At 44.2% G+C, this 22,389-nt stretch overlaps 1 protein-coding gene across 4 annotated transcripts; it reads left to right on the top strand.

Moving 5' to 3' along the window:
- The first annotated feature begins 4,537 nt into the window (after nt 1-4,537).
- Nucleotides 4,538-19,149, top strand: HNRNPC (heterogeneous nuclear ribonucleoprotein C). Of its 4 annotated transcripts, none has more exons than XM_063301518.1 (9): nt 4,538-4,687; nt 7,985-8,010; nt 12,441-12,709; nt 15,118-15,232; nt 15,711-15,758; nt 17,357-17,517; nt 17,801-17,902; nt 18,528-18,685; nt 18,782-19,149. In XM_063301518.1, exons 3-9 carry the CDS (start codon nt 12,469-12,471, stop codon nt 18,863-18,865), a joined length of 909 nt encoding a protein of 302 aa, XP_063157588.1. In that variant the 5' UTR covers nt 4,538-4,687; nt 7,985-8,010; nt 12,441-12,468; the 3' UTR covers nt 18,866-19,149. The 4 variants fall into 4 exon arrangements, with proteins under 4 accessions (XP_063157588.1, XP_063157589.1, XP_063157586.1 ...); XM_063301519.1 differs by having other exon boundaries at nt 12,438-12,709; nt 15,118-15,193; XM_063301516.1 differs by having other exon boundaries at nt 12,438-12,709.
- The last annotated feature ends 3,240 nt before the right edge of the window (nt 19,150-22,389 follow it).

Genomic DNA, 22,389 nt, shown 5'->3' with positions numbered 1-22,389 from the left:
TATGGTGGTCATTTGATGTGAAGTGGGCCATTCCAGTCCATTTCAGTTCACTGATGCCCAAAATGTCTATCTTTAATCTTGACAGTAGCATTTTGACCATCTTCCGACCTGGGGGTCTCATCTTCCGATGGTATACCGACATATCTCTAGTTGTACTGATCCATTTGGTTTTCACAGCAAGAATACTGGGGTGGGTTGCCATTACCTTCTCCAGGGATTGCATTTAGTCTGACCTCTCTGTCATGACCTTCCCGTCTTGGGTGGCCCTTCACGGTTTAGTTCATGGCATCATTGAGGTGTTCAAGCTCCAGCACCACGGCAAGGTAACGATCCTTTGCTGAAGGTATGTATATGTATGTGTGTATGTATGTATGTATGTATGTGTGTGTGTGTACACACAAACACACACACACAGACATATATTGTTATGAAATCAATATTTTGTGTAATGTGTCTTGTTTCTGATACATTCCTTGCATGAACTGCTGACCATAGGCAAAATTACTATAGCTAATGTCTTCTCAGTTTTCATTTTCAACCCAGAGCTTTAATAGGGCACTGCTTACAACTGCTGTCTTGGGAACAAGGTGATTCATGCCATGAAATCCACTTGCTAATCTTCAGCCAGTCATTGGCTATCTTTGTATGATACACCAAACCAGGAACTAGCCAACCACATTTTAGATCAGCATATGCTGTAAGCCCAGCTGATAATTCAGTATATGGTATGAACCCAGAAAATTGAGTGAACTGAGAAAACTAAATTAAGTAAATTAAGCAGAGGTCAGTTTGTCATGTGAACACAGACCTATTGTATGAGGATAAAAATGGCAGGAAGTGTCTTAGAAGAAGTGTGGAGTGAGCATGTCATCTTTAAGTCATCTTACTGTACTGAAGCATAATCCTGCCAAAAATTAAGTCTTGGTGTTGGGTGAAGATGGAGTAGGAATCCAACCTTTCCTATTATTCTTTCTTGGCTACTGGGTGAACAAAATGATGGACAAAGTTGGCCATTGGCTTGATCCAGCAGAATTCTGATGTATTTATGGGTGTCCCCCCACCCCCGCCTTTGGGAGACATATTCCAGAATATGAGAACTCACAAAGGTTGAGCATGAGGCTAAGACGTTGTAAAGATGGGCAGCCAGTGGCCTTCTAGATATAGCAGAATTATTGTTTCTATCACTTCTCCCTTTTAAGTGTAAGGAAGGAAGCCAGAAATGTAGGAACTGAGAGTTCTAACCCAAGAAAACACTGTTATGTCAACATAGATCAGGCACTTTTCTAAGAAAATGGCCTGAAATCCAGTGACTCAGAAAGGCAGGAGGTGAAAGGCCTAGAATTTAAATTCAGAAGTATCAAACTATATCTGATTTCTTGTATTAGAGTAATAAATTTTCTATGTGTACATGGCTTTATTTTAGTCTTCAGTAAAGAAACTAATCTTGCCAGATCACATCTGTGACTCTTCTGCTGCACAAATCAGTTCCTGAATTGGGGTTAAACGACTGGACGGCCGAAATTTACAGCTGATCCTGTGTGACACCTGAAAATAGGAACGTGTAAAATGTTTGGATCGCCAAACCTCCCGACTTCAAAATTGCTGTTTTGAGTGTCCCACACATGAAGCACAACACAGGTGCTTTGAGGATTTCCTTTTGAGGTCGGAAGAAAACCTGGTTCTAAGGATGAAACCAAAGTTAGCAGTTTCAGATCTTCTGACTGTTCCAAGCCCTGCACTTGGGCTACTTTTGTGTAGATACCTAAACATCACTGTTCATGTATACTCTATGAATGTGTTTGTGTCTTGTTAAATGTTAAAAGCTATCCATGCAATTAAGAAGCATCAGTGACCTTTCTCCACAAGCTGGGTGCAACCTATAAAAACCTCCATTTCATTAACTGGGCCTGGAAAAAAAAAAGCCCAGATTTTAAAAATATATTAAGAAAACTACCTACAGGAGATATACTGATTGAAAAGACTGTTGAAGAGTTTAGCTGCTTCTTTTGCCCTGTAATCTGTTGGCTGAGCAACCTAACCAAGAAGTTGGAAAGAGCTCTGTGATAAATCCCTAGTCTGGGTATGATACATTACTGCCCCCTAAAGCCTCTGATCAATTAATTCCATACTGAGAGGTCTGAATGAAGGAAATTCAGCTTTTGTATTCCCCTCAAACCCTCTCCTATCCAAACCACATGGGATTCCACAGCACAATCCACAGAAACTAGATTCCACCTTTATGGTTAAGAAAGTGAGTCTAGACATTGGATGATTTCTGATTTGCTGTCTGGACTCAGATCTTCAGAGATGGACCATTTTGCTCAACTGGACAAAAAGTTGGTTTTCAATCCTCCTCCTCTTGCATTCTTCTTTTCCCAATATACTCTTTTTTAGACCTAGAACTTCAGTTTCATTCATTTAATAATTTCTTAAGTCCTGTATTTGTGAGTTTTGGTCAGGAAGATGAAGAAGGTCTACTTTCTTAGGGCTGTGCTGGTGGGATAAGCTTTTGATAGAAGAGATGAAAACTCAGACAGGCAAGGATGTGTCAGAAGATTCAAGCTGTTATCATAAGTAGTTTTTACTGAGGAATCCTTGGAGTCTGCAAGTGAGACTTTAATTTATCTCCCTCTCAGTTTGAAACAGTCACAGCCTCCTCTTTCCGTTGATAGCAGATTTTAACGGAAACAATTGTTCCGGTTGTCTACAATAGCACTCTTTGGCCATTGTTTCCTATGGGGATTCATTTAAAGATGGATTAAAATTCATGCCTTGCAATTTGAGTGGTAGCATAGACTACTAGCCCTTCTGCTCATGTGGTTGAGGTAAAACAATAAAAGAAGAGCTGGTCCTGTGTTGCATCGTTCCTTAGGGTCAGACACTCTGAACATGTTGAGTCTTGTTCTGACAGAACATAGCCACCTCAAAACATTGGATGGAATATTTTGATGGAGGCTGTTTTGTTCCAAGCTGAAAACAAAGCATAGATTGTTCCAGCCTGGGACTAATAGGGGCTAACTCTGCTAGAAGATTTACCCTTCACTGGCCTGGCCTGATCATGTTTAGCAAAGAGATGGGATTGACCTTGGAAGAGTGCAGTGGGGAATTATGACAATGGTATAGACTCTATAGCAGTGAATGGGGTTCTGTGACCTATGTTTCTGGTTTGCATAACACATTGAACGATGAGCTAAAGAAAGGCTGGATTTGTACAACAAGCTAAACTGCTCAAAGAAAATCAACTTGCAACACTTGCCAAGATTTGCCAATTGTGGACTTGCAGCCAGGTCTGTAAGTGTAATGGGCAGTAGGAATAACCTTGAGGAACAGGAGAAAGCACAACCAAGGCAATGCGCAGATAAAAGAATACCTGATTCCAAGGCAGAAATGTAATTTGAGAAAGCATCTCAGACATGGCCCTTCCTACTTCTAACAAAAAGAGAGGGGGAAAATGCATTCAGACTTGCAAGATTCTGTTACTGTAATCTTATAATAAAGTAGTATTAGCATTCATAACTCTGGAGTCCTAGTCTGGTCTACCTTGAAGGGCTGACAACTGACCTGATTGAGAAGTAAAAAAAAAAACAACCCTGGCCTATACAGTGCTAAGCCATGATTGGCTATTACAATATTCAGTATTTTGTGGACATCCAACCGAATGGTATAATCCAGTAAACCATGATTTATTTAATTACATAATAAATACTTGCACAACAGGATAAACCATGATTTAACAGAGACCAATGCAATTTCTCAGCGCATGTAGCATTTCCACTCTATTACTCCTGCTCATATACCTTAAAATGCCTATTTTGTTTCTTGCAATACAATAGCATGAAGAAAACTGAGGGAGGAATAAAAGAAAATGTTATTTTTTTCAAACCAGCCAATTAAAATGCGGGTCTGAGCACAGGGCGCGCATTGATTGGCGGGGTGGCAGCAACGCTGCACCCCCGCGTTTTTTTTTAGTGGAGGTCCAATTGGACTCCAGACTCGACGCCGCCCTGAGGGTCGACCAATGGGTTTTGGAGACTTCGTTTACGTCAGTCACTCAAGCTACGTCAAGCTCTTCCTCTTTTTTCGTGTAGAGACCCCTTTAATACGATTGGTAATTCGATAGCAGCCTATGACAAGCCAGTTGGGATGATTGAAGGGAATCCTAGCCATTGAGATAGCGAGCATTGGAAATAGGTGGGACCAAAATGAGCGGCAGACGAGGGAAATCACTGCAGCTAAGGGAAATAGTTGATGCGATGGTCCCGTGGTCTAATCCCAAAGCGAACAATAGCCACACCATATTGAGTGACAACGCGTATAGCCTATCCTGCCTTGGACCCTCGCCTCCTTCCTTTCCCCTCCTCCCAGTGTTATCGAACCAGCTTGCTTTCTCCTCCCCTCACCCACCCTCTCTGTGCGCTGATTGGCTCCGCGCTTGATCGGTGGCCAATGAGCGCGCCTGTGATAGAAGGTCCCTACCCCAGAGAGCGGACGAGTCGTGAAAAGAAGTGGGCGGGGCTCCCTCAGATCCGGCTGCGCGGCGCAGAGGGCGGCTGGGGCGCCATTTTGTGAGGTGTTCGGAGCGCGAATGAGGCTAGGGTAGCCCTGAAAGAGAGAGAAGCGGTGTACGTTTACAAAATTATACATTTAGATAAGCAAAGCGGCGCCGTGCTGGATCTGGGGCCTCCCGGTGAGTTCGTTGCCTGAAGAAAAACGCCCGAGGGAAGAATGGCGACGAATTTTTTTTTTTCCCGCTTGTGGGGGTGGGGGAGGGGGAGGGGAGTTCGCATAATGGTATTGCCCACACGCCCCCTCAGTTTTGGCCTCCGCTGTGGTCTTTTCCTTGCCGGCCTTCTGGATTCGCCCTCATTCCCACCCCCGTTCAGTTCATTGGTGTCATCCAAGCCGATGGGTGTCTGGTTACTCCGGGAGAGACCATTATTCTGGGTAGAAGGGGGTGGGGAAGGCTGCTTTAATGGTTCTTCCATTCTACGAGAGAGAGGAATATGCGTGTCCGTCTTTGTGTTTGTGTATGCATGCGTTTATAAGGTTGTAAAAATACTTACATATGGTAGTTACATTATCTGCGTATCGTTTGTATAGGGTGCGCGCGCAAATCCACTTGCGGGTATGGCTGTTGGATTAGGTAAGGCACACATTCTGGATGGTGCATGCCTGACCTGGATTGGCATTCAGAGTCGATCTGTTAATCTAATCCGGATTGACAGTCCGGTAATATAAGATGTCAAATGCCTCAGCAGGTGGCAACAGCAAACTGAATCTCAAAAAACTAAGCACTGACAAATCCAGGTAGTGCTTGGATGGGAGACCACTAGGAGATCCCAAGGCTGTAAATTCGACTGAAATTTTTTAAAAAAGCACCGTAGGAGAAGGCAGTGGCAAACCATCTCCATTTTTTAAAGAATACATAGATATTTCTCTCTAAGGTGACAGGAAACAACTTGATCCACAGAAGTCTTTATCTTCATAAGATGGTGATTTTTGGCAGATTTTCTTTTAGCATAATGCTCTTAATGGACTATCAAGGTTGAGTTTGGGAGTGATAAAATGCCTAAAAGCATCAGACAATAGATTTCTTTGTACGCTATATATTGTACAAATACCTAATGTACGTTATTAACATATTAACATTAATGTACATTATGTTGGTTGTAGCAACAAAAATAGGTGCTTACAACATCTTAAGGATTTGGCACTTTGATAACTAACGCATGTTTGTTTGGGAACAGGAATATAATACTTTTAGGAATATAAGTGTGTCCTTAAATATAAAGAAATGCAGTTGCATTCAGTGTGAATTTGCTCCCACAAAAGACTGACAGAATAAATACTACTTTTTAATTTTTTTAAAAAAGAAAACAGAAAGTTCACCTCTATCCCTGTAAATGACATAAACTTGAGTGAGTTACTTCTGAAGGGCCCGCTTTGTATTTTTAGCAAGGTGCAAGTTTATTAATTTGATAAAAAAATGGTTGTGTGCTGTGTTTGTCAATTAAAATGATGGAACTATTAATGCATATTCTTGTTGAATTTTTGCTTAATTTTTTAAATTTGGGTGGTCCAGCTCGTACCCGTGTCAATTTTAGGAGATGGTTTGGAATGTATTGAAAGCCAGTTGACACGGTGGGGTATTTTGTACCCTGCTATTCTGTCTCTCTCTCTGCTTTGCTTGGAATCCCTGGTAACAAAAATGAAAGTTTGGAAAGCAGTTTCTATTGCAGGGATTATTGATTAGTCTCACTTTGAAAGACCCAGTCTCTACGCTTTGTTCTTGTTTCCACTTTTAATAAGGCAGTGTCTGTGCAAGGACAGCTGTGACAGTCTTGACGCTTTTCAAACAGTGCAATTGTAGATCAGCCAGGTAAAAGAATTCTGCATGTGTTAACAGAGCCGTGGGTGTCTCATCACAGGACCATATTTAGTCCATAGCATGAAGAAGGACAGGTCCCAGGATTGTAGGTCACACACACAAAAACTGAACATTTCCAATATTCTTATTGTACTGAAGTAGGTGGATTATAATGGAACGCTACAGGATTAGGCCAGGACCTGAATCCACAGTTAGATAACACCAAATAAAATAATACCCAATATTTTTACTGCTCCCCCATATACCCTTTTACAATTTTTGAACTTACGTTTTTTACCCATCTTTCAGTTACAAAACTTACCTGCCCCAACAGTAAGGAAAGCTCCCACTGTCACACCCAGTTAGAATTGGTCAACAACTTGCATAGGCTGATCTGGAAAAGCTTTTTCTGATCACCCGAGCAGAGGGTCAGGTTTACTTACATATTGTTCTGTTTTTCTCCCAAGGAATTCCAAAATGATTTGTTGTTATGCTTGCACTGTACAGTATTTGGGATCATTTTTATCATTTGAAAGCTATGCTATTTTTCCTCCAGAGAAAACAGCATTGAGGAGATGCCGAGGAAAAGTGAAGTTAATAGTTTAAATAGGTATGGGTTATTTAATGAAAAGTTAGATGGGTGACTTCTCCATTTACCTGGCATTTGAGTGGTTGTTGAGAGGGAAGGAAGATAAATTGGGGGCTGATGAACCTGAATTCTAGAAATTCTTAGTACTAGGACTTTCACTAATGAAAAGCTAGAAGAAGACAAGAGCATGCACTTTTTATATAGACCTTGTTTCTTCTCCCATGATCCTATTCACCTGTGTGTGTGTGTGAGAGAGAGAGAGAGAGAGAACACATGTGCAGTCTTCTTCATCTTTGCTTTAGAGATCTGTATGAGCTTCGGCACAAGCCACCTCCTACCACAAGCTTGCAGGTGCCTTTGACAGAAATGGCAAGATCAAGGTGGCATCTTAATCACACCTGAGAGGCAGCTGTGAGCTTGGAGTAGCCACATGGGAGTGGAAGCTGTTATTCTCTGGGGTGGGGGAAACTGGGAGATGTGGGCAAAGTTTCTGGGGTACCCTGACTCATCCTGTCCCTTCTCCTTTCACAGGGCAGCAAGGAGAAAACCCCCAACCCTTCCTTCACTGGAGCTCAGCTTTTTTTAATTTTTTTTAATCCCTACCCACCCCACTACACGCACACCCTCTCCCACTGTCTCAGCACAAGCCATTTTAATAAAATGTTGCCTTTGTGGCCCAGTGTTGCCTTGCAGTCAAGCAAAAGCTGGATTGAAAAATGTAATTTTGGGGAAAAAATCACATTTTTTTTTCCCTGCAGCAGCTGGGTTAGAGGAAGAACCTTTTAGCCTCGTATGAGCTGGCCTTTCTTAGGCATTTTTAGAGTGAAATGGTGTTCAAAGGGCTTGGATTGTTTTCTGCCAGGAGCTCTCCTCTGCCTGGTTCTGCGGTAACCGTGGCTGGAATGAGAGCATGAAAGGGGGGGAAAAAAGGACAGAAAGAGAAAAACAAAAAAATCGTTACTGACTTTGACCTTTTTACACCTCCCGTTTTTCTAATCTGGGCTATTTTTATTTTTGTTTTTTTACAGCGAGATTTTTTTGATCTTCAGCTACAGTAAGTTATTCCAATTTTTTCCATTTTTTTCCTGCCTTTCCACTGATTTCCTTTTTATCGTTGTTACTAGTTACTTATTGATATTATTGCTGCAATAATGGTGGTGACTGTGACTATGATGATGTGTTGCTGATAGTGGTGATTTAAAAAAATGACTGCTGATTTTTAACCAGATGAAAATGGAGTTTTTCTGAATGATCCTAACTGACTCTGGGCTTTTAACCCCTTGGGGGGGAAAACACAACAAGGTTTTTAAAACACATTTTTTAAAAAAAGTGGATTGATCACGTTAACTCTTTTTTTCCCTCCCTCACTGATCGCCTGGCTGCCAAGAACAGAACCTGATACCTCTCCAGAACTTACTTGAACATTTCAGGAAGTTCCTACACTTTTTTATTTTTTTTATTTTTAATTTTTAATATTTTATTTCTATTCAATTTTTCAACTGTTGCTGCACTATGTCTGTGGTGCTGATCACTCTCTAGCAGTGGCAGCCTTTCCCTGGTCAGATCCCCATTCCTCCCTCTCATGCCCTCTCAGTTCCCACCCTGGTCTTTTCCTCTGCACCATCCCTCCCTTACAAGCGCCGTCATGGATGCCCAGTCTGGAGTAACAGAGGCAGCTACCAGCGGAGCCTTGCATGGAGCAGGGGCATTCCCATCTTGGCTGATGGTAAGGGGCTGCGTTGGCTTAATTCCAGGCCATCCCCTATTAAAGGTCTTGGTTAAAGCAAATACATCTGTACGGCACATCTGAGTGTACCATTCAAACCCTGACGTTGAAAATAAGTGAAATGTCCTTTCAGGAGACAGTCATTTGAGTCCTTGACTGGGTTCTCACATTATGGTAGGCCATGGTTTGTTCAGCAAGCCATGGTGGCCTGGATCACATCTAATGCTAAGCTAAACCACAGCAGATAGGTCCGTGTCTCACACTAAGCTCAAATCAGATAGCATTATGGGATAGCATAATATATAGATTTAGCTGCTAGAGGAGGTGGTTGGTCTTTGGGGGAAAAAAATGAAGATTAATACAGTTGCCGTGGACGACTCTAGCAGTGGGCTGTATGGCTTCCCAGTTTTAGAAAAAATACTCAGCCTCGCTCACAGTTGTGCACTATACACATAATGCAAGCCTCTTTCTTGGAATTTCATAGCAGACAGCTATAAAATAATACATGCAGTTGCAGTGCCTGAGGTTTTCTAAATGCTGTGCAAATATTACAAAACAGTAATTGTCTGCAGTAATATACATCAAGCTAAATGGGAGGAAATACATAGGCAATTCAGGCACTGAATTTGGGAAGTTGTGTAATAAACCATAAAATTAATGGTGACCGATGTACTGTGGGAAACATGATAGAATTTTTCCTACTCTAGTTTCTTCAGAACGCAGGAAGTCTTCAGTGTAGTAAACCAAGGTTTTGTAGGAACTCCATGGAGGCGCTCAGTGGTCACAAAAAACGAGTCAGTCATGTTTGTCCCTTCTCAGGGAGAGGTATCTTAAAATGTCACAATTTGGGGAAGGAGAGGTAGATGATAATTTCTAAATAGGCCTATCTCTCTCTCCATCATCTTCAGTGACAGGTAATAGGGGCTTTTTAGCATGAGGGGTCTTTTTCTTAAAAGATTGTGTGATACATCTGCAAAACTTTCAGCTTCTAATACAGTTTTCATGGAATCAGTTTTAGAATCTTTCCTGGAATATTACTTTCTTGGACCAGTGGAGCTGCAGTGAGCATCAACTTAACAGTTTTGCTTAGTAGTCAAACCTACTTGTTCTATGTCTTATGAAGAGAGGCTGAAGGAATTGGGAATGTTTAGTCTTGAGAAGACTGAGGGAACAACACACAGGAAATTAAACAGAATATCTGTATCATCCCAGAATGCAGGATTTGAATTAAAGGATTTAAACTATAGGAAGGCAAATTCTGACTGAATGTATTAACAAATAGGCATGTTTGACATTGTCAGACACTAACTGGGGGTAGAAGCTACCTGTTGTTTCTTCCCCATTCAAAATGTTTGGCTCCTTTCAGCAGAGTTCCTTGTCTCTTGTGTATAGAGAGTCCACGTGAGCCACAAAGGCTTGCTGGACAACTATGAAGCAGTCACTCTCCCTTAGCCTGATCTATCCTACAGTTTTCAGAAAACTTGGAGATAGGAATGTGGCATAAGTCTCTGAGCTCCTGGAGAAAAAGCAAGAGAGAAACCCAACAAATAAATACTGTGGAAGACTACCCAGGAAAGAAAGAAACATTCCCCCCCTCCCCCCGAGGTGGATGGAGGGCTGGGATTTTTCTTCATCTTTCAGATTTTGCAAGGCTGACTCAAGGTTTAGCTGACGCATCCTGTGAAAGTCTTAATTTGTAGTGAGCCTTGCTGTTTTGATGTTCTTTCTTTGAAGGAAGAGTTGGGTCTCCCTCCCACCGTGGTTGGAATTTAGACAGAAATGTAAATAACACTCCACCTGTGTCTCTGCAAAAACTGAAGAGAAGGAAACTCTTGCACAGGAAGGGAGAGGGCAGGGAAGCAAACAGCCTGTTTCAGACAAAGCTTTTGCTTTTCATCAGAGTGATGAGTGGTTTCTTCGAAGCACAAAGATACAGGGTGGGGGGAGAGGAGCCTTGCTCAGGATAATGAGTTAAGTGGATGTATTTAATCCTGTCTACATACAGGCCAAATCAAATCTGCAGTTCCATGTTTAGGGATACCTCAGTATCAGGCAGCAAGGAGAAAAGAACCTTAGCCAGATGGACTCGAGCCACGATGTTCAGCTGAATACTACAATGAGTCATTCCTACTTAGAATCTTGTTTCACTTGCCCTTGTTGATGCTTCTGCTGTTAGCTCACATGTGTACCAACATGTGCATCTGTCCACTGCATGTGGATAGTGGTGTGCTTATTAACTAGGACTGAAAGATTTTACTCTCTTCTGTAGCTCTTTCCATCTCTGCATTGGTGCCATTTTCATCTCATTCTGGAAGCAGGCCTGTGAGTTGGGATTGGCAGGGAATTTGCAGTCTTCTGGGAACTTGGCTGCCGAAAAAGTTGGGTGTCTTCAATGGCCAGAGCTAACATTCCATCCCCCACTTTGTCCTGCCCCTAAAGTTTTGAGCTTAGGCAGTCAGACATTGTCTTCGCATGTTGTTGTCAACTCTCTCCTGTGAGCAACTTGAGGGAAAATGAGCGTATGGATAAAGAAAATGCTCCTCCAGGAACTTGCCAAAATTAGACTGTAACCAGATAGGCCTCCCTTGAGTTTGCCTAGGAGTGAAGTTCCAGTAGCGATAAGCTATTCGCTTGCTCTGATTGCTTCCTAAAAGCATACAGAATATATTCTTTCCCATAAATGCATAAAAGGGATGTACAGGTATTTGAATCCAAAGCAAGAAGGTGCTTTGGATCTGGCGTGATCTGTCAGCAGCACTTTAAAGAAGCCACTCCTCCTCCCTGATCTTCACAGCTCCTGCCCGAAAGAGAAGTCAAAGCTTTCAAGGTCTGCTAGGAGGCACAGTGAGCGTGGCCATGCGCCAGATCCAAGTGCTGCACCCCTCTAACACATGGCCTAAGTCTGTGGACAGAGATTTGTGATAATTAGCTCCTTCATGGACATCTTCCCTAATTTGTGTTGGGCCTGCAATCTGACTTCCAGACTTCCTAGCAGAACGCCCTGACGTTGAAGATGAAGGTTAGAATGTGCTGCCCTGAAGATGTTACATGCATTTTATTTATAGATTCATCTCAATTTAAAAAAAAACAAATCTGGGAAGACTGCCCCTTGATAATAGGAGTACTTTCATTAATTGCCTCTGAACTGGCGTCTGCTGGGCTTCCTATATTTATTCAGTTTACATGCTGCTGCTTCTATTGACAAAAGCATGTATTGAAGGGATACGTTGTGTTTTCCTGAGAATGCTGCTTGAAACAGAACTAAGGAGTAAAGTTGACCTTGTTTAGAAGATGCTTGACACGGAAAAAAAAGGAAATGGAAGCAGCTTGAGCTGACTTGCGCTAAAGGCCATTGCACCTTTTTAAACAAGACTCCTCCCATATATCCAGTTCTCTTCATGTCTGTTCTTGGAGATAGTGGACTATGGTAGGCTAATGGTAAAGACATCCCCCTTTTCTTTCTCTTAATTCTTGCTTTCCAGGAAGGTTATTGTTTGTAGTGTTGGCATTTTTCTTTCAATTTTGTGCCAAAACTACTGTATCTTATCACTAGGAGGGTGAATCAGATTTCCCAGCATGCCTCAGGCTGGTAGCATTTCATTCTGAGAGAGCGCTACTTCTTGGCAGATGGCACCCAAAAGATGTGTGCATTTGTACTTCCGTTGTAGTTGCATTTGTAGAAGCTGTAAAATCTGTATGGATAAAGATTTCCCTTTTGCTGACCATCCTTTTCTCCCTTTCCCTGGCCCTGGCAGCAGGTTAGTATTTCTGCTGCGTGGGTGAGCTATGGCTAGCAACGTCACCAACAAGACAGATCCCCGTTCCCTGAACTCCCGTGTCTTCATCGGAAACCTCAACACCCTTGTGGTCAAGAAATCTGATGTGGAAGCCATCTTCTCCAAATACGGCAAGATTGTTGGCTGCTCGGTGCACAAGGGCTTTGCGTTTGTGCAGTATGTGAATGAGCGCAATGCTCGCTCTGCGGTAGCAGGAGAGGATGGCAGGATGATAGCAGGCCAGGTCCTTGGTAAGTAGGTGACTTCCAGGTTGACCCTTCTGTTCCTTAGTCCCAAGGAAATTGCTTGGTTGGTTCTTTTCGCAAACATTTGGCTCGTTTCCCTTTTGCCTTGTGCGACCCGGAGTCTGCTAGCAGCCCAGCAGTTACCTGTGCAAACAAGATGCATACCGTAGCCTCAGTTTTCTGTTAAGGGATCTCTGGTATTGTAGAAGTAGGAAATGGAGAGTGAAGAGGAGGAGGAGGTAAATTAAGTATTGGGGAAGGAAGTAGTTTCAGTCTTCCTGTGGAAGTGATTCCTGGTCTGGACTACTTAGTAGGGCTGACAAGCAGTCACAGAAGGTGGCTTTTGTTGACTTTTTATGATGTAGAAGTCTACCTAAACTGAGATGTTATTTTTGGCCTGTCTTTGCCTTGACCTAGGAACTTTCTGGAATCTGAGAACAGGAGGGTAAATGTAAAGAATGTGGAACGTCCTTCTTGGTTTACATCTTTCCTGGAAACGGAGTAGAGAAAAACTCAAGCAGCTGGCTGGCTTTTTTCTTTGTAGGGTATAATCTTGTTTGTTTAAGTGGTACAGGCTTAAGAGGGGTGAACTTTTTTGTCTGAAACCAACTTATTAAAATCTCATCACCACCAGGACACATTAATTCACCTTGTGGCCATTTACAGTTGTGCAAATAAGTCCACAAAATTAGTAGCTCACAAGTGTTTGCTGATTTGTGTGGCCTGTCTTGGTTGGCATATCAAAAAAATGAGTTTGGAATAAAGAAGAAATTCAAGGCCTCCCCTTCTAGAAAAATGTTCCCCCCCCCTTGCTTCCCCACAATTGTTGGGACCTGCCTATTAATATCAAACACAGAAACCTGCTCCAGTTCAAACATGCTCAAGCCTTGCTTGAGAGGATTTTTCCTTTCTTTTCTGAAGTCAACTTTTTTCCCTGCCTAAAGTTGCTGATGTGTTTCTGCTCAATATCCCAAAACCCCTCTAGCAGGATTCTGTAGATTATTCTCTCGCCTCCTGCTTAGCCTGTTGCTTCTGAAAGGTGATAGTAGGTTTTCTTCAGCAACAAAGGAAAGAAGGGTGTTTTCTACATAGCCTGAGCCTCTGAATGTTGTGTTTATTAACATTCTACACAGTTTGGATGCTTTTTCTGCTAGGTAGGCAGCTCTTTTAGCCCCAAACTGCCCTTGGTCTTTTCATGGCATGCCACAGCTTGCATTCTACAGAGTATTTGTTTTTCTTTTCCATGGCTGCTTTTGGATGGCAGACGTGTAGCCCTGTGTAGCTTCAGTTTGTTTGCCTCTGTGTGAGGGGCACTCTCTCCCTCCCCACTCTCATTTTAGGCACTGTGCCAGCAAATGTTAACTGGTGGCTCTGCATCAACATGTAAGGAGATGTCTGCGGGCATGCTGCTGGGCACCATCTCACCCAGAGAGATGTTAGGCTTTTCTTCTTGGATGAGTTCAAGAAAAAGCTGGGCCACCATCTGTCAGGATACTTTAATTTGGTTTGGAGTCTCTGGTCTCTAAGGCTTTCCCAATTCTTACCATTTTATAAATGTTGTAGATGAGGATATAAAACAATGTTTATCTAATTTACTGATGATACAAGGCTGGAAGTGATAGTTCTGGACACCAGAACACTAGGCTGAAAGTAATCTGATGAAATGCAGACAGAGAAATGCTTGAATGTATGCATTGAGACACTAAAATAAAAGTCACGTGTAGATTTAGGAAGAGTGGCTGATTGTATATGTGGAAAAAGGCTCTGGGAAGCAAATATGCTGAACGTGGGACAGTAATTCAGTTGCTTAAAAAAATTAACATGAATAGGTTGCCTTCGGAGAAGCAGACTGTCTGTTCCTGAAAAACTCAGTAGTTCTGCTCTGTTCAGGGCTAGGCAAAACATATTTGGAATTTAGCCTGCTGATCAAGACTCAACAATATAAGAAGAATATTCACACAGTGGTCCTTTGTGTAAGGGCAGAACGGCAAATGTTTTACAAGGCTGGAATTGTTTTGCCTGGATAAAAGCATGACGGGGCTACAAGGGTAACTTCAAATGTTTGAAAGGTGGTCAGGCAGAAGATAGAGCCAAGTTATTAAGCAGATTTGGCCTACACATTAAAGTATTTAACAGCGCTGTGGAAGAGGGTCCCTTAGTAGTGGGTGGGCTTTCCTTTTACAGATACTTTAAGTAGAGGCAGCTGGTAAATATCAGTATTCTTGGCCAGCGTTCTTTCTGGTGTCCTCCAGTTGTGTAACCTTGAACTCTCAGATCTCTCAGCAGTCAGCTAGGGACTTCTGGGAGGGTTTCTGCCCCTTAAGTGAGAAAAGCTACGTTACATATATGGCAGGGTTTTAATTTCTTCAAGATGGAGATCCTGGGTTTCAAACTAGCTTCTGTGTCTTGTTCAGATATTAATCTGGCTGCGGAGCCGAAGTTGAACCGGGGTAAAGCTGGGGTGAAGAGATCGGCCACAGAGATGTACGGGTCAGTAGCCGCACCACCTTCTCCGTCCCCTCTAGTCAGGTCGGGATCCTTACGTTTTCATTATTTTAACTTCTGTTTTTTATTTCTCTGGTTTGTGCCCTGGAATGAGCAATGCCTCTGTCTGTCTTACTGTCCAGCTGGGTGCAAGATGCTAAATCTGATTGTGTAGGTGGGTGGGTGTGCACACATGGAGAAATCCATGTGACTGTCAGAAGCAGCAGCGTGGCTTTGATGTGCTTGGGATGACAGAGCTTGCCATCTTGTCAGAGCGCAGTGCCAAGCAGCAGATGGCTTTGACACGAGGGGCGACAGTGGAAGGGGGAACTGGGCGGAACCCTGCTTGCTTTCACCTTTGCATTGTGACTGGACCATTTCACCCTTGCTATACTGAGCTGTGAACAGACTCCTCATACTGATAGCTTAAGGGGTTGGCTGTGGTCCCCCGCCCTCTAGAACGGGGGCTGTGGTCCCCGGCCTCCCTGAGACCTGACCGTGTCTCCCATGCTTTGTCTTTCAGGTCTTCGTTTGACCTTGATTATGACTTCCAGCGTGACTATTACGACAGGTATGTGGTGTCAGGTGTCTCCGCTCGGCTTTGTGTTTTTAATTCTGATGGGTAGACACAGCCCTAAGCGGAGACCGGAGCCCTAGAAACCAAGGCCTTAGGGCTCCATGTGCCCCCTCCCCAAAGCCTTCAGTGTGGCTCCCAGAAAGCTCTCAAAGTTGTTACCCAATTACACATGCTAAGGTTACACGTGTGTGTGTGTGCGCGCGTGTGAGAGAGAGAGAGAGATTGGTTTATCAAATACATGGCTGGATAATAGAAATGCTGCATTCAGCTTTGATTAAAAGTTAATCACACTTCATTTTAGCCCCACAAAATTGTTTTTGTGTTACTGTCTCCAGGACAGATAAAGCTCATCACAAAAAAGTCACACGCTCTGGCTGGCTATCATGCCCTCTTTTCAACTGTTCCGCTAAAGAGCAACATGCCGTTCTGTTTATTTCTGGAATAGTTTGTGTAGCTCATTCTCAGAAGTTTGGTTTTTGCCTAGTTAACAAGAGCCAGAGGTTTGGCAGTGTTGGTGCTTGGAAAGCTGCAAACACCGGGGGAGAAGGCGCAGGTGGTGCTGAAAGGGATGCGTGTTTGGCTCACGGAATTCCCCAGGAGGGTTCCTGTAGTGAGATTTCTGCCGTGCTGAGTCTCTTGCAAATTCAGCCAAAGGAGAGTGGCTGAGAAGGAGCCACTGCTTTGAGGGAGGGGCGTAGATTAATGGTGAAGCTCATCCTCTGCACACGGGTGATGCTGACATCTTCGGATTGACTTGAAAATCCAGAGAGCTGCTGTTAGGATAGATGACGCTGATTCAGTGTATGGTCTCATTTGGCACATTTCAGCTTCTTATGCTACAAACAGCTCTCTTGGGACGGCATTTCTGTATGTGCAAAAAATCAAAAACAAAACCCAACCAGTAAACTTCTGCAATGTTTATAGAGCAGGAATGCAGAACTAAGGTCCCTGAGGTTCTGCATGCAGGCCCCCAAAACCTTGGGTTCAAGCTCCAGATCCAGTTACCAGATTTGTATTTATAAAATAACAAAGGGAAATCGTTGGGACATAAGCATATTCATTACATTTAATTCCTTTAGTTTAAATTTAATTGCATATTTAATACTCGAACCCTCTTCTTTGTTAGGCCTCTTCTGTTACTTTGGAGAACATATCCATGCATGTCCTTTAACCCCAAAACATTAGACCATGTTACAGAATTAATCTCTGGAATCACTTGTCTTCCAAAGTTAGGAAGAAAATAGATAGCCGTTGACTGTACTAAGATGATTTAAATTAAAGGAAGGATTTTGATCAAGTGTTTTGGGTGTGAGGGAGGGAAGAGGTATACAGAACAGAGTTCTGGGCCATCTTCATTTGGTTGAAGAGAAGGTTATTGGTGAGTGATACATTTCTGTGGTATGTGTGCTACAGAAAGCTGTGGTGTTCTAGAAGGAGTACGTAACGTCCTTGGTTAGCTTATCTAATTAAAAGAAGGGATTTTGAGAAACCCAGGAACAGATCTGCATGCCAGTGTGATGCAAAGCTCGAGGAGCCGTGGATTTGCAAAGCAGTTTTGAAGCTAGATTTTTTGGATTATCTTGTTCTCCTAGGATGTACAGCTACCAAGCACGAGTGCCCCCTCCACCCCCCATTGCCAGGGCTGTGGTCCCTTCCAAACGCCAGCGGGTTTCTGGCAACACCTCTCGCAGAGGCAAGAGTGGATTCAACTCGAAGAGTGGGCAGCGGGGATCATCCTCCAAGTCTGGGAAGTGTAGGTGTTGAACTTGTTGCGGGGCAGGTGCTACAGTGAAAGTGATGGGGCAGAGTTTTACGTGTTATTTAAACTGGATATTTAAAAGTCTGCCCTCCTCCCTGTTTCAACCTGGCTGCTACTGCACTGAAACATTTTGAAATGCCACTTGACAACGGAGGAGGGCTTTAGAAGGCATGGGGGGGAGATCTCTGTCTCTTTTGTAAGTTTCCTTGAGTGGGTATGCTTTTTAGTACACCAGGGTACTGAAACTTCCAGTAATGCGCTCACTTCTTTATTGCAGTGAAAGGAGATGATTTGCAGGCCATTAAGAAGGAACTGACCCAGATTAAGCAGAAAGTGGATTCTCTGCTGGAAAGCCTGGAGAAGATAGAGAAGGATCAAAGTAAAGAGCTGGGTGAAAAGGGAGGGGAGGGATAAACTGCCTGGGGATCTGTATGGGATGCATGCTAGGCTTGAAACCTTTATTTAGCATTTACCCTTCTATGTATAGGCAGAAAAAAAATGAGGGTCATGAGATGCATATTTGAAAGTGGGCAAGCTTACGTCAGGAGTGGGCAGTTTTCTAGGCTAGCAGAGACAGGCAGGATTTGGGACATCTTGTAGGAACACAGTGGGCTTCTCTATTTCCAGTGTGGCTTTCCATGTTGTGGACATTTACAGAATGCTTCCTGTTAACCTCTTCCGGTCCCCCAGGACACTCTTACCCCAGCATCTGTGGGAGGAGGTGCATCACTAGGATCTTCTGTGCCTGAAGGAAAAGCTTTCTACAGCAGCCTTTCAAATAGGCCTGCAAAAGCTGCTGGTTCACAGAAGCATTGCTAACGACTGGCCCAAATACGTTTTGTTGGATTGTTAAAAAAAGGTTTTGATCCTCTTTCGGAACGATTAAGGCTCCCTTAGAGGTTTTCACTGCTATAAATAGGCAGGAGGCCCAAATTGTGGTAACCCCAAAACTGTCAAGCATTCTGAGTCTCTGCTGGGCCCTCCTTTCTCCCCTCCCTCCCTAGAACTGAAGAACGACAAGTCGGAGGAAGAACAGAGCAGCAGTTCTACCAAGAAGGAAGAGAGCAATGTTAAGATGGAGTCTGAGGCTGGGGCTGATGACTCTGCTGAGGAAGGGGACCTGCTGGACGACGACGATAACGAAGACCGGGGAGACGACCAGGTACGAAGCTGGAGGAGGCAGAGAGCCCGAAGCGAGGAGCGCGGCTCTCCCTGTTTGCTAACTCGACCCCTCTGCCTGTCCCCTTCTCTCCCTCAGTTGGAGTCCATCAAGGGGGATGACAAGGAACCTGAAGAAGGGGAAGACGACAGAGACAGTGCCAATGGTGAAGATGACTCCTAAGAGCCCAACATACCTCTCCTCTCTGCTCCCTGGCCCACACGGTGTTCTTCTGATTGAGCCCCTCACCAGCCCTCTTCCCCCTGGCTGGCTGCTTCCTCACTGCCCTCCTTCCTCTTGCAGCCCTGTGTGTTTTACGATGTTGTGTCTTCTGTTGCATCTGCCCTTCGTTTCCCCTCCTCCCCTTCATCTGCTCCAGTAGTTCAGTTCTGTCCCTTGTAATTTTCCTCTTTTAATTTTGATACCTCTTTATTGACTTAACAATAAAAAGACGTATTGTTTTTAGATGACTGGTTTGATGTGCGTTGGTGAGAATGGAGTTTCAGCTGAGGGGAAGTGCTTTGTACACAGCATGTGTTACCTTGGCTAGTGTTGGCCACGTCTTGGCTAGTGTTCACTTAACCACCAGGACAGAAGATGAGCCCAGGAGGAAGGTTGATAGACTGAGGGCAGGTGTGTGTGTGTGTGCGCGCACGCTGTGTCCAAGAGTACTCACAGAAAAGACACACCTACGAGCCTCTGCCTGTTAACCTTGCACAAGTTCTCCTGGGACACCTGAGTTGGGTGTGCTGAAATTTGGCAGAGAAGGTGTTTCTGCAAGCACTCCGGTGCCAAGCCACATACAGCCTTAACGCTCAAAAGAAGCACTCTGAATTGCACTCGTAAGCTAATGGGGAGTCAGTGCAGAACCCAAAGGACCTGTAATGTGCATATGTGAATATGTACCCTCAACAACTATGCCAGCTGCCTTCTGGACCAGTTGAAGCTTCCACGTGGTCTTCACAGGCATCCTATAGTCCAGCTGAGTGGGGGAAAGGGCATGCATTACTGGTACAAAACCCTCCTCTGGTAGGACTGCAACTGGTGCACCGCCAGCTTGACCATAGCCTCCACTTCCCCATCTATCAGCAGCCGCGAGTCCAGGAGAAGGCCTAAGCCATGGAGTCGCCCACCCAAAGACAAAATAGAAAGGTTGAATAAGTAGTAGTCGATCCTGTTCCGTCTGTCTCTTCCCACTCGGAGCCTCCCAGGCTCCAGTTGCATGAAGTTAGGGCTTCCATGTGGCCTGGGTTAACCATCTACGGCTGGATGTCACTGGCATCTTGGGGATACTGAAGCCTGAGGTGAAAGCACTTCTCCCACTGCTTTCGTGGAAATGTTAAGAAGCAAGGGAGACAGGACTAAGTGCTGTGGCACCCCGCAAGCAAGCAACTGCTTGGCTGACTCACCACCAGCAGTCAGGGCCACCTCCTGTAGAAGGAGTGGAACCACTATAACGCAGTATCCCTAATCCCTGAAGGTAATCCAGATTGCTGAGAGGTCTGAATGTGTATGTGGGAATGGCCTTGGGGGAGGCGGGGAAGAGCCACAGAAGAGGAACGGTTAGACAAGAGGCAGCTTAGCCTGTGGACGGAATGGGGGCATGGCAAACATCTCAGAAGGGACCCTCCTAGGTTTCTTGGGCTGTAAAGGCAACGGCAGGAGAAATGGACTTTCAGACTTGCAAGATTCTGTTAATGTAACCTTAGCTTTAGCCAGGTGTGCTTCCTGTCTGGACTACCTCACAAGGCAGACATAGAAAGAGTTGTTTCATCCTGGAGCTGCCAATTTCCGAGATCTACAGGTTCCAAGTTCATACATCTTAATCCAAGCTCAAATATTCTGCCTTTATTGTTGCCTAAAAGTTGTTGCTTGATACGTTATTTTCTAAAAAAAATTAAGATAAAAGCCTCCAAATTGAGAACCAGCAATGTGTAGCATAAATGGACAGTTACATTGGACAAACTGGACATTCCATTGAATGCAGAACCGAAGAACATGAAAGGAAGATTTAAGACAAATAGGGCAAAGCATAGGACCGTCCCCAGATTAGATAGAAAATTAGGAAACCCCAATAATCTAAATAAGGGTGGGTGATCAGCGGCCATCTACCTGGCGGTTAGCAATTGACGGTGGGCATACTGCTCCACTAAACGCCGGCAGAAATTTCAGGATCTGAAATTTCCTATCAGGCTTAGTTTCACTTTTGCTCTGAAGAAGCTGGCACCGCAGCCAGTGTAACGTGAGCCCGCATTCACTGACTCACACGGCATTACACTACACGGAAGTCAGACCCTCCGTTTAAAAGTATAATGGAAAACTTTTCTATACTGTATAGCGGGCTTTGGACAGGAAATGGATGAGGTTAGTCGTATCTAACCTTGGTCCACTGATTTCCGTGGGGCTGTTAAGTTTTATTCGTTTCTGCACCAGACTCAGAAGGTGTGGAATTTGCTTACTTAAAACACGGGCGAAATAAATACTGTAAGAGAGCAACTCCATTGAGGAACGGTCCACAAAGAATAAACAGGCAAAGGTAAAAGTTCCATCAAAATGAGCTTTAGTATCTATATCGATCGATCGATCGATCTACATACATCTACATCTATCTGAAAAATCTACCCCATCGCTGAAAGCTAACAATGGCGCCAAGAAGCCTTTCTCTGCATAACTGTACGCTGATTGGCTACTTTGAAACAAGCTGCTCATTGTGGATTGGATAGCCTTTATCCTGTAAAACTCTAATAGTAATAGGCTCAGCTTTCTAGTTTTCCTTCTGGTCGGACAACTCTCTACATAAACCGTCCGCCTCTGTCGAGGTTAACAGTTTTTCTTCTAAGGGCGTTGGGGTGAGTTGTCGAGATGTCTGGTCGCGGAAAGGGCGGTAAGGGCTTGGGGAAAGGGGGCGCCAAGAGGCACCGGAAGGTGCTACGCGATAACATCCAGGGCATCACCAAGCCGGCGATCCGCCGTCTGGCTCGTCGCGGAGGCGTGAAGCGTATTTCGGGCCTGATCTACGAGGAGACTCGCGGCGTCCTCAAGGTCTTCCTGGAGAACGTGATCCGGGACGCCGTGACCTACACCGAGCACGCCAAGCGGAAGACGGTCACCGCCATGGACGTGGTCTACGCCTTGAAGCGCCAGGGCCGCACCCTCTACGGGTTCGGCGGCTAAGAGCCTAGTGAACTCCCCTTAACCCAATCAAAAACGGCCCTTTTAAGGGCCACTAAAATTTTCTTAAATAAGCTTTTGGTCACGATTTAAATCTCTCAAAAGGGGGACTGGCTATTAAGGGTGAAGAACGTTCCCATATGTTTTACTCCGGCCTCTATAGAACTATTTACGGTCGTTCCCCGTTTCCCTTTCTGTATTCTGAATCTTAACTTGGTCCTTGCCCTGAAATGTTTTACCTATCCATACCTTGAAAAACATACTGGCTTTTTTGAGGATTACTACTCTTAAGAATGAACTTGCCTTACTTCTGGGATAACTGGAATTTAGAAAATAGGAACTAGAAGCGGGGACGGGTAAATGTAAAGCGGGTAGTAGTGACCACGAGACGCTCTGGGTTTGCTCACGACCGAACGGGGTGGGGTCTCACATCTCTGTAAACTGCAAAACTCAATCAATATGGCATACAAACGTAGCCTCGTGTAGTTGACTAGGTTAAGCGTGTAAACACGGCCATTGGTAACCTTCCGACGAAA

This window comes from Candoia aspera, chromosome 4 (genome assembly GCF_035149785.1).
Source record: "Candoia aspera isolate rCanAsp1 chromosome 4, rCanAsp1.hap2, whole genome shotgun sequence".
NCBI classification, from domain to species: Eukaryota; Metazoa; Chordata; class Lepidosauria; order Squamata; family Boidae; genus Candoia; species Candoia aspera.
The sequence above is the reverse complement of the archived record's forward strand: the minus strand, read 5'-3'. Positions and strand labels throughout refer to the sequence as shown.

Coding starts and splice junctions, on each gene's coding strand:
- HNRNPC (XM_063301518.1), top strand. CDS start 12,469: ATGGCTAGCAACGTCACCAACAAGACAGATCCCCGTTCCCTGAACTCC. Junction 12,710..15,117: donor GATAGCAGGCCAGGTCCTTG/GTAAGTAGGTGA, acceptor TGTCTTGTTCAG/ATATTAATCTGGCTGCGGAG. Junction 15,759..17,356: donor CAGCGTGACTATTACGACAG/GTATGTGGTGTC, acceptor TTGTTCTCCTAG/GATGTACAGCTACCAAGCAC.